Source organism: Notolabrus celidotus, unplaced genomic scaffold (genome assembly GCF_009762535.1).
Source record: "Notolabrus celidotus isolate fNotCel1 unplaced genomic scaffold, fNotCel1.pri scaffold_562_arrow_ctg1, whole genome shotgun sequence".
Taxonomy (NCBI): domain Eukaryota; kingdom Metazoa; phylum Chordata; class Actinopteri; order Labriformes; family Labridae; genus Notolabrus; species Notolabrus celidotus.
In genome coordinates this window covers 154-12,251 of record NW_023260361.1, presented here as the reverse complement: position 1 = coordinate 12,251, position 12,098 = coordinate 154, and the positions used below count along the sequence as shown (strand labels likewise).

At 48.9% G+C, this 12,098-nt stretch overlaps 1 protein-coding gene across 1 annotated transcript; it reads right to left on the bottom strand.

The window, feature by feature from the left end:
* Positions 1 to 347: 347 nt before the first annotated feature.
* Positions 348 to 11,474, bottom strand: LOC117809913 (regulating synaptic membrane exocytosis protein 2-like; the record flags this gene model as incomplete). The annotated part of the gene is made up of 13 exons (XM_034679420.1): positions 11,293 to 11,474; positions 10,642 to 10,751; positions 9,643 to 10,209; positions 9,371 to 9,412; positions 6,117 to 6,155; positions 3,519 to 3,545; positions 1,997 to 2,019; positions 1,814 to 1,905; positions 1,392 to 1,541; positions 1,062 to 1,246; positions 774 to 909; positions 550 to 662; positions 348 to 449 (listed from the first exon to the last, which is right to left on the bottom strand). Coding segments are annotated over exons 1-13 (1,768 nt in total), but the record flags the coding sequence as incomplete, so codon positions are not given.
* Positions 11,475 to 12,098: the final 624 nt, after the last annotated feature.

Genomic DNA, 12,098 nt, shown 5'->3' with positions numbered 1-12,098 from the left:
TGGGCGGGCCCTGACCTCGCTGGGCGGGCCCTGACCTCGCTGGGCGGGGCCTGATCTGGCTGGGCGGGGCCTGACCTCGCTGGGCAGGGTCTGATCTCACTGGGTGGGCCCTGACCTCGCTGGACGGGGCCTGATCTCGCTGGGCGGGGCCTGATCTCGCTGGGCGGGGCCTGACCTCACAGCTACACAAGTAATGATCGATTGTGTGTATCTGTGTGTATCTGTGTGTATCTGTGTGTATCTGTGTTTATCTGTGTGTATCTGTGTGTATCTGTGTGTATCTGTGTGTATCTGTGTGTATCTGTGTGTATCTGTGTTTATCTGTGTGTATCTGTGTGTGTAGTCACCTGGTGTGTTCTTGTTGCCTTGTTTACCCAGAAGCCCCCGGGCTCGGATCACCTCCACGTCCAGACGCTCCTTCCTGTACACCATCCCGATCTGGATGTCACCTGACCAGGACACAGCCAATCAGAGAGCTCAGGTCAGACACCTGATCTTAGACCATACAGAACCCTGACGGGGGGCGGTTCCCAAACTAAAGAACTTTACCCATAGGGGGCGTGGCCAGGGTCTGCCGTCCAGCCAGCTGCGCGGGGCCTAACCCGTCCAGGAACCCCGTGAAGTGTTTGTCTGAGGCGAGCTTCACCCCGGGGAAGATCAGGCTGCAGAGAGGAGAGGAAGGAGGGATGAGAAAGAGGAGAGAGGAAGGAGGGATGAGAAAGAGGAGAGATGAAGGAGGGATGAGAAAGAGGAGCGGAGGACAGGAATCTTACGCTCCGGGTTTGGGTTCCTCGGCGTCCGGGTCCCGGCTCAGCTGTCGGGTGAATCTGGACTTAAACTCGACGGCCAGACCGGTCTCAACACTCCTCTGGACAGGAAGTCTCACCACCTTCTTCTTCTTCTCTTCCTCTGCAGGAAGGAGGGAAAACGGAGAGAGAAAGAGACTCATCACCTCTGAATACAAACAGGAAGTGAACCCCGACCAGCAGGGGGCGGCAAAGAGCTCAACCGGGGCTCAGACTGGTCTTATAGGACCCTGATGTGGCCCAGCAGGGACTGACCCTCAGGATTGAGCTGGGACGTGCTCTGGCTCTTCTTGCCCAGTCCAACGATCCCCATCATTTTGGCGCCGAAGCTGGGGCGCCGCTTCTTGTCGTCGTCGTCGTCGTCGTTCCGTCCCAACGAACAGATCTCTCCGCCCACGCTGGAGGACTTCGTGAGAGGAGGAGCTGGTGCTGCCGCCGCCCTGAGAGGGTCAAAACCAGGACCGTCAGTCAGCAGGGTCAGGGGTGGGGCCGGAGCGGGAGGAGGTTTTATCAGGAGGAAGTGGGCGGGGTCTCTATTGTTGCTTAGATACAGGATCTTGAGGCTCTTATTGGCCATTAGCTTACTTTGAAGGCTCAGGCTCCGCCTGCTCTTCTTCATCCACTGATTCGCTCTTTAGAAGTGTAGCTCCGCCCTCTGCCTGCCCAGACACTTCCTGTGTTTCCTCTGACCCCGCCCCCAACTCCACTGATTGGCCCTCCAGAGCCTCAGCTCGACTGTCTCAGCCAGTAAGAGGAGACATCAGAAGCATGCGAACAGACAAAAACAAGAGACGCCATGATGAAGGACATGCTAACATGCTAACAGACATGGGATCAGTGACATATGCTAACATGCTAACATGCTAACAACTTCCAGTCGTGTTGGCATGACGACAGGTCAGCTCAGAGCTGACTTTACGGCAGACCATCAGGTGGATCTGTGAGCGGCTGCTCTGGCCTGATCACAGGGATCTGATCTCTGCGCTGTGATTGGCTGCCAGTCTCACCTGATCCTCCGGACCGAGCGGGCCTCGTTGGACACGGCGGACACCTCGCTGACATCACTGTCCGATGATTTAAAGGACAGACTGTCTCGCACCTGAACACACAGGGACAGAGCACAGGTGAGCCAGTGTGACATCATTAGTGATGTCATAATCCTGCGATACCTTGACGGCGTGTCGGCGTACCTTCGAAGGATCCTTCGTCACACCTGAGGAGAGAGAACACGGGTTAGTCCGGGTCTGCGCTCTGATGTCAGAGACTGTGAAAACCTGTGATATCACCGCTACGGTGACATCACCGGGAGATTTGAAACCTGGTTCTTAGAACCAAGGTTCCTTTTCTTCATCCACTCTGCTGGAGAACGTTCGGTTCTTCCTGATCCCAAGAGAACGTTACAGAACATACGTCTGTATGAGAACATGTGATACAGAGACCACCGGTTCTAATGGTAACACAGACTAACAGAACACTGACTAACAGAACACTGACTGACAGAACACTGACTAACAGAACACTGACTGACAGAACACTGACTAACAGAACACTGACTGACAGAACACTGACTAACAGAACACTGACTAACAGAACACTGACTGACAGAACACCGACTGACAGAACACCGACTGACAGAACACTGACTAACAGAACACTGACTAACAGAACACTGACTGACAGAACACTGACTGACAGAACACTGACTAACAGAACACTGACTAACAGAACACTGACTAACAGAACACTGACTGACAGAACACTGACTAACAGAACACCGACTGACAGAACACTGACTAACAGAACACTGACTAACAGAACACTGACTAACAGAACACTGACTAACAGAACACCGACTGACAGAACACCGACTGACAGAACACTGACTAACAGAACACTGACTGACAGAACACTGACTAACAGAACACTGACTGACAGAACACTGACTGACAGAACACCGACTAACAGAACACTGACTGACAGAACACTGACTAACAGAACACTGACTAACAGAACACTGACTGACAGAACACTGACTAACAGAACACTGACTAACAGAACACTGACTGACAGAACACTGACTAACAGAACACTGACTAACAGAACACTGACTGACAGAACACTGACTAACAGAACACTGACTGACAGAACACTGACTAACAGAACACTGACTAACAGAACACTGACTGACAGAACACTGACTAACAGAACACTGACTGACAGAACACCGACTAACAGAACACTGACTAACAGAACACCGACTAACAGAACACTGACTGACAGAACACTGACTAACAGAACACTGACTGACAGAACACTGACTAACAGAACACTGACTAACAGAACACTGACTAACAGAACACTGACTGACAGAACACTGACTGACAGAACACTGACTAACAGAACACCGACTAACAGAACACTGACTGACAGAACACTGACTGACAGAACACTGACTAACAGAACACTGACTAACAGAACACTGACTAACAGAACACTGACTGACAGAACACTGACTAACAGAACACCGACTAACAGAACACTGACTAACAGAACACCGACTAACAGAACACTGACTAACAGAACACTGACTGACAGAACACTGACTAACAGAACACTGACTAACAGAACACTGACTAACAGAACACTGACTAACAGAACACTGACTAACAGAACACCGACTGAAGATCTAAATAGGAAAATAAAACCAATTACCTTCTACACTCGCTGACAACACCTCGCCTGATGGATGATGGATGGATGGATGGATGATGGATGATGATGGATGGATGGATGATGGATGATGGATGGATGGATGGATGGATGATGATGGATGGATGGATGATGGATGATGGATGGATGGATGGATGATGGATGGATGATGGATGGATGATGATGGATGGATGATGGATGATGGATGATGGATGGATGGATGATGGATGGATGATGGATGATGGATGATGATGGATGGATGATGATGGATGATGATGGATGGATGGATGATGGATGATGGATGGATGGATGGATGATGATGGATGGATGGATGATGGATGGATGGATGGATGGATGATGGATGATGGATGGATGGATGGATGATGGATGGATGATGATGGATGGATGATGGATGATGGATGATGGATGGATGATGGATGGATGGATGATGGATGATGGATGGATGGATGGATGATGGATGATGGATGATGATGGATGATGGATGATGGATGGATGGATGATGAATGATGGATGGATGGATGATGGATGGATGATGATGGATGGATGATGGATGATGGATGATGGATGGATGGATGATGGATGATGGATGGATGGATGGATGATGGATGGATGATGGATGGATGATGATGGATGGATGATGGATGATGGTTGATGGATGATGGATGATGGATGGATGATGGATGATGGATGATGGATGTTGGATGGATGATGGATGGATGATGATGGATGGATGATGGATGATGGGTGATGGATGGATGGATGGATGATGATGGATGATGGATGGATGATGGATGGATGATGATGGATGGATGATGGATGATGGATGATGGATGGATGATGGGTGGATGATGGATGATGGATGATGGATGTTGGATGATGGATGGATGATGAATGGATGATGGATGATGGATGATGGATGGATGATGAATGGATGATTGATGGATGATGGATGGATGATGGATGGATGATGGATGATGGATGGATGGATGGATGGATGGATGGATGGATGGATGGATGGATGATGGATGGATGGATGGATGGATGGATGATGGATGGATGGATGATGGATGGATGGATGATGGATGGATGATGGATGATGGATGATGGATGATGGATGATGGATGATGATGGATGATGGATGATGTGGATGATATGATGGATGATGATGGGATGGATGATGGATGATGGATGGATGGATGGATGATGGATGATGATGATGGAGATATGATGGATGATGGATGGATGGATGATGGATGATGGATGATGGATGATGGATGATGGATGGATGATGGATGGAGGGATGATGGATGGGGGATGGATGGATGGATGGATGATGGATGATGGATGATGGATGATGATGGATGATGGATGATGGATGGATGATGATGAATGATGGATGGATGATGATGGATGATGATGGATGGATGATGGATGATGGATGATGGTGGATGGATGATGGATGATGGATGGATGGATGGATTGATGGATGATGGATGGATGATTGTGGATGATGGATGATGGTTGATGGATGATGGATGATGGATGGATGATGGATGATGGATGATGGATGTTGGATGGATGATGGATGGATGATGATGGATGGATGATGGATGATGGGTGATGGATGGATGGATGATGATGATGATGGATGGATGATGGATGGATGATGATGGATGGATGATGGATGATGGATGATGGATGATGGATGATGGATGATGGATGGATGATGGGTGGATGATGGATGATGGATGATGGATGTTGGATGATGGATGGATGATGAATGGATGATGGATGATGGATGATGGATGGATGATGAATGGATGATTGATGGATGATGGATGGATGATGGATGGATGATGGATGATGGATGGATGGATGGATGGATGGATGGATGGATGATGGATGGATGGATGGATGGATGGATGATGGATGGATGGATGATGGATGGATGGATGGATGGATGGATGGATGGATGGATGATGGATGGATGGATGGATGATGGATGGATGATGGATGGATGATGGATGGATGGTGGATGGTGGATGGATGATGGATGGATGGATGGATGGATGATGGATGGATGATGGATGGATGGATGATGGATGATGGATGGATGATGGATGGATGATGGATGATGGATGGATGGATGATGGATGATGGATGGATGATGGATGGATAGTGGATGGATGATGGATGGATGGATGGATGGATGATCGATGGATGATGGATGGATGATGGATGATGGATGGATGATGGATGGATGATGGATGATGGATGGATGGATGATGGATGATGGATGGATGATGGATGGATGGTGGATGGATGATGGATGGATGGATGGATGATCGATGGATGATGGATGGATGATGGATGATGGATGGATGATGCATGAACAGATGAGGAGATGAAGTAAACAGAGATATTAATATGATGACAGGATGAATGGATGAAGGTTTGGATGGAAGAGGGGATCACTAAGCTAACAGGAAGTCCTAATAAGTCTATCTGCTGTACTTCCTGTTGTCTATAAGGGGAGGAGCTACCTGCCTGGGGAGGTGGGACTTAAAAGTAGTAGCGTACCATTGGCTGTTTTTTTCTGCTGGTCCTCCCATGTGACCTCTGAACCACAGCAAAGAGAGAGAGGATGAGAAGGACTACAGAGACCAGGTGATCTAACCAGTGACATCATCACGACATACACCTGACCAACAACACCTGACCGCACCGTCTGTTCTACCTGAAGGCACCGTCTGTTCTACCTGAAGGCACCGTCTGTTCTACCTGAACGAACCGTCTGTTCTACCTGAACACAACATCTGTTCTACCTGAACACAACGTCTGTTCTACCTTAACACACCGTCTGTTCTACCTGAACACAACGTCTGTTCTACCTGAACACAACGTCTGTTCTACCTGAACACACCGTGTGTTCTACCTGAACACACCGTGTGTTCTACCTGAACACAACGTCTGTTCTACCTGAACACACCGTGTGTTCTACCTGAACACACCGTGTGTTCTACCTGAACACAACGTCTGTTCTACCTGAACACACCGTCTGTTCTACCTGAACACAACGTCTGTTCTACCTGAACACAACGTCTGTTCTACCTGAACACACCGTGTGTTCTACCTGAACACACCGTCTGTTCTACCTGAACACAACGTCTGTTCTACCTGAACACACCGTCTGTTCTACCTGAACACAACGTCTGTTCTACCTGAACACACCGTCTGTTCTACCTGAACACACCGTCTGTTCTACCTGAACGAACCGTCTGTTCTACCTGAACACAACGTCTGTTCTACCTGAACACACAGTCTGTTCTACCTGAACACACCGTCTGTTCTACCTGAACGAACCGTCTGTTCTACCTGAACACAATGTCTGTTCTACCTGAACACAACGTCTGTTCTACCTGAACACACCGTCTGTTCTACCTGAACGAACCGTCTGTTCTACCTGAACACACCGTCTGTTCTACCTGAACACAACGTCTGTTCTACCTGAACACAACGTCTGTTCTACCTGAACACACCGTCTGTTCTACCTGAACACACCGTCTGTTCTACCTGAACACAACGTCTGTTCTACCTGAACACAACGTCTGTTCTACCTGAACACACCGTCTGTTCTACCTGAACACAACGTCTGTTCTACCTGAACACAACGTCTGTTCTACCTGAACACACCGTCTGTTCTACCTGAACGAACCGTCTGTTCTACCTGAACACACCGTCTGTTCTACCTGAACACACCGTCTGTTCTACCTGAACACACCGTCTGTTCTACCTGAACACAACGTCTGTTCTACCTGAACACAACGTCTGTTCTACCTGAACACACAGTCTGTTCTACCTGAACACACCGTCTGTTCTACCTGAACGAACCGTCTGTTCTACCTGAACACAATGTCTGTTCTACCTGAACACAACGTCTGTTCTACCTGAACACACCGTCTGTTCTACCTGAACGAACCGTCTGTTCTACCTGAACACACCGTCTGTTCTACCTGAACACAACGTCTGTTCTACCTGAACACAACGTCTGTTCTACCTGAACACACCGTCTGTTCTACCTGAACACACCGTCTGTTCTACCTGAACACAACGTCTGTTCTACCTGAACACAACGTCTGTTCTACCTGAACGAACCGTCTGTTCTACCTGAACGAACCGTCTGTTCTACCTGAACACACCGTCTGTTCTACCTGAACACACCGTCTGTTCTACCTGAACACACCGTCTGTTCTACCTGAACACAACGTCTGTTCTACCTGAACACAACGTCTGTTCTACCTGAACACAACATCTGTTCTACCTGAAGGAACCGTCTGTTCTACCTGAACACAACGTCTGTTCTACCTGAAAACACCGTCTGTTCTACCTGAACGCACAGTCTGTTCTACCTGAACACACCGTCTGTTCTACCTGAACACACCGTCTGTTCTACCTGAACACACCGTCTGTTCTACCTGAACACAACGTCTGTTCTACCTGAACACAACGTCTGTTCTACCTGAACACACCGTCTGTTCTACCTGAACACAACGTCTGTTCTACCTGAACACAACGTCTGTTCTACCTGAAGGAACCGTCTGTTCTACCTGAACGAACCGTCTGTTCTACCTGAACACACCGTCTGTTCTACCTGAACACACCGTCTGTTCTACCTGAACACAACGTCTGTTCTACCTGAACACAACGTCTGTTCTACCTGAAAACACCGTCTGTTCTACCTGAACGCACAGTCTGTTCTACCTGAAGGAACCGTCTATTCTACCTGAACACAACATCTGTTCTACCTGAACACACCGTCTGTTCTACCTGAACACAACGTCTGTTCTACCTGAAAACACCGTCTGTTCTACCTGAACACAACGTCTGTTCTACCTGAACACAACGTCTGTTCTACCTGAAAACACCGTCTGTTCTACCTGAACGCACCGTCTGTTCTACCTGAACACAACGTCTGTTCTACCTGAAGGAACCGTCTATTCTACCTGAACACAACGTCTGTTCTACCTGAACGCACCGTCTATTCTACCTGAACACACCGTCTGTTCTACCTGAACACAACGTCTGTTCTACCTGAACACAACGTCTGTTCTACCTGAACGCACCGTCTATTCTACCTGAACGCACCGTCTGTTCTACCTGAACACAACGTCTGTTCTACCTGAACACAACGTCTGTTCTACCTGAAAACACTGTCTGTTCTACCTGTACACAACGTCTGTTCTACCTGAAAACACTGTCTGTTCTACCTGAACACACCGTCTGTTCTACCTGAACACAACGTCTGTTCTACCTGAACACAACGTCTGTTCTACCTGAACACAACGTCTGTTCTACCTGAAGGAACCGTCTGTTCTACCTGAAGGAACCGTCTGTTCTACCTGAAGGAACCGTCTGTTCTACCTGAAGGAACCGTCTGTTCTACCTGAACACAACGTCTGTTCTACCTGAAGGAACCGTCTGTTCTACCTGAACACAACGTCTGTTCTACCTGAAGGAACCGTCTGTTCTACCTGAAGGAACCGTCTGTTCTACCTGAACGCACCGTCTGTTCTACCTGAAAACACCGTCTGTTCTACCTGAACACAACGTCTGTTCTACCTGAACGCACCGTCTGTTCTACCTGAACGCACCGTCTGTTCTACCTGAAAACACCGTCTGTTCTACCTGAACACACCGTCTGTTCTACCTGAAAACACCGTCTGTTCTACCTGAACACAACGTCTGTTCTACCTGAACGAACCGTCTGTTCTCCCTGAACGCACCGTCTGTTCTACCTGAACACAACGTCTGTTCTACCTGGAACCCTCACTCACCTTTCCTGGTCCCACCAGGTGTGGCAGACCGTCTGTCGGGCTCTGCAGCCGGACAGGTGAGGTGGAGGACAGACAGAAGAATGAATGGATGAACAAACAGAAGAATGAATGGATGAACAAACAGAAGAATGAATGGATGAACAAACAGAAGAATGAATTGATGAACAAACAGAAGAATGAATTGATGAACAAACAGAAGAATGAAACTTCTGGTTCTAATGGTTCTACTGGTTCTGTATTCTGTAGCCGTATAGAACCTGTGATGTACACACCTGGAGTCTGTGGAGGCGGGGCCGGTGATGGGGCCGTTGATGGGGCAGGGGAAGGTGTTGGGGCAGGTGCAGGGGGCAGAGGTGGTTCTGGGGGTGTCTGTATTGGTGCCTCATCACTTGGGGGCAGGGCCTCTGCAGGTGGTGCAGACACAGGTGGGGGTTCAATAGCTACAGGAGGGGGCGCTGGGACAGGTATATGAGGAAGGGGAGGGGCTTGGTCTGGCGTCTGAACAGGGGGCTGGACTTGGACTTGGACAGGTACTGGTGTGGGTGCAGGTGGGGGGGCTTGGACTTGGACAGGTGCTGGTGTGGGTGCAGGTGGGGGGGCTTGGACTTGGACAGGTGCTGGTGTGGGTGCAGGTGGGGGGGCTTGGACTTGGACCGGTGCTGGTGTGGGTGCAGGTGGGGGGGCTTGGGCAGGCTCGGGAGGAGGCGGGGCTTGGATTCGTATCACAGGAGGTTGGTTGTTGAGAGAGGGGGGCGCTTGTGTGTGGCAGGGAGGAGGGGCCTGATGATGCGAGGTGGGAGGAGCTGCAGGCGGAGCTCCTGAGATGGGTGTGGTCAGAACTGATGGACAGAAGATGAGAGAGATGAAGTGACCGCTGACCAGCTGACTGAACTAATCCAACTCAACCACTACAGACTGAGCAACATGGACCACGTGGTCTCTGGAACCCAAAGGAACCCCAAGGAACCCAAAGGAATCCAAAGGAATCCAAAGGAATCCAAAGGAATCCAAAGGAACCCAAAGGAACCCAAAGGAATCCAAAGGAACCCAAAGGAACCCAAAGGAATCCAAAGGAATCCAAAGGAACCCAAAGGAATCCAAAGGAATCCAAAGGAATCCAAAGGAACCCAAAGGAATCCAAAGGAATCCCCAGGGACCCAAAGGAACCCAAAGGAACCCAAAGGAACCCCAAGGAACCTTGTTGACCTCTGACAGCATCATGTGATCTCTGCTGGCTGCTGATTGGCCAGTGTGTCACCTGACAGACTTACTTCTGTCAGGAGCTCCTTTGGGCGGGATGATGGGCAGCTGGCGCCCTCGGCGGCCGAACACTGGGGTTCCTGAAGGACTGGTCTGGGTGGATCCTCCATGCTGATTTGCCCTGTTATATAAAAGAAGATCTATCAACCTGACAGGAAGAGAGCAAGGCAGACGCTGCCAAAGGTCAGAGGTCATCATTAACAGAACAACGTCAAATATTAACAACAAAACAAAGGAAAAACGTAAACATTGCAAACAAACCATAAAACACAGCATGCTGTAAAAGTTATATGACATATGTTTATATAAGTTTGCATATATATATATATGTATATATATATACATATATATATGTTTATATATTATGTAAATTTATATATGTATATAAATATATGTGTATTTATATTTATATAAATATATGTGTATTTATATTTATATAAATATATGTGTATTTATATTTATATAAATATATGTGTATTTAAAGAAGCAGGCAAAAGAAGTTTGTGACACGTTGCTCGCAGTGCGATGAGCCAATCAGGAGACAGAAGAAGGGTTCAAAGAAAAAGGGGCGTGGCTACGTTCTGACTCATGCTTCTGGAAAATGAAAACTTTCAGCACACACTGAAGCAGAGCTGGTCTCTCATTGGCCGGCTGCAGGTCACCTGGTCGGAGCAGGTGAGGGGGGGGCGGAGTGTCTGTATCTCAGGTGGGAGGAGTCAGCTCGGTCTGTGGAATGGGAGCGGGCGTAGGTAGGCCGGTCGGCCATCGCTCGCTGGTCAGCGGAGCGAGAGCGACTGTAGTAATCCCGCCGATCCATGCCGCGGCTGAACCTGCACATCACCATGACAACCGTTACCCACTGTCACTGTGGCAACCACCTGAGGAGGGTCCCATCACCGTGACAACCATTACCCAGTATAACCAAGAACACCTGGAGTTAGTGAGTCATCACCATGACGCCTGTAGGAGGAGTTAGTGAGTCATCACCATGACACCTGTGGGAGGAGTTAGTGAGTCATCACCATGACACCTGTAGGAGGAGTTAGTGAGTCATCACCATGACACCTGTGGGAGGAGTTAGTGAGTCATCACCACGACACCTGTGGGAGGAGCTAGTGAGTCATCACCATGACACCTGTAGGAGGAGTTAGTGAGTCATCACCACGACACCTGTAGGAGGAGTTAGTGAGTCATCACCACGACACCTGTGGGAGGAGTTAGTTAGACTCGCCTGAACCCCTTCAGACTCACCTGAACCCTTCAGACTCACCCTAACCCCTCAGACTCACCTGAACCTCTCAGACTCACCTGAACCCCTCAGACTCACCTGAACCCCTCAGTACAACCTGAATCCCTCAGATCCACCTGAACCCCTCAGACTCACCTGAACCCCTCAGATCCACCTGAACCCCTCAGACTCACCTGAACCCTTCAGACTCACCCTAACCCCTCAGACTCACCTGAACCT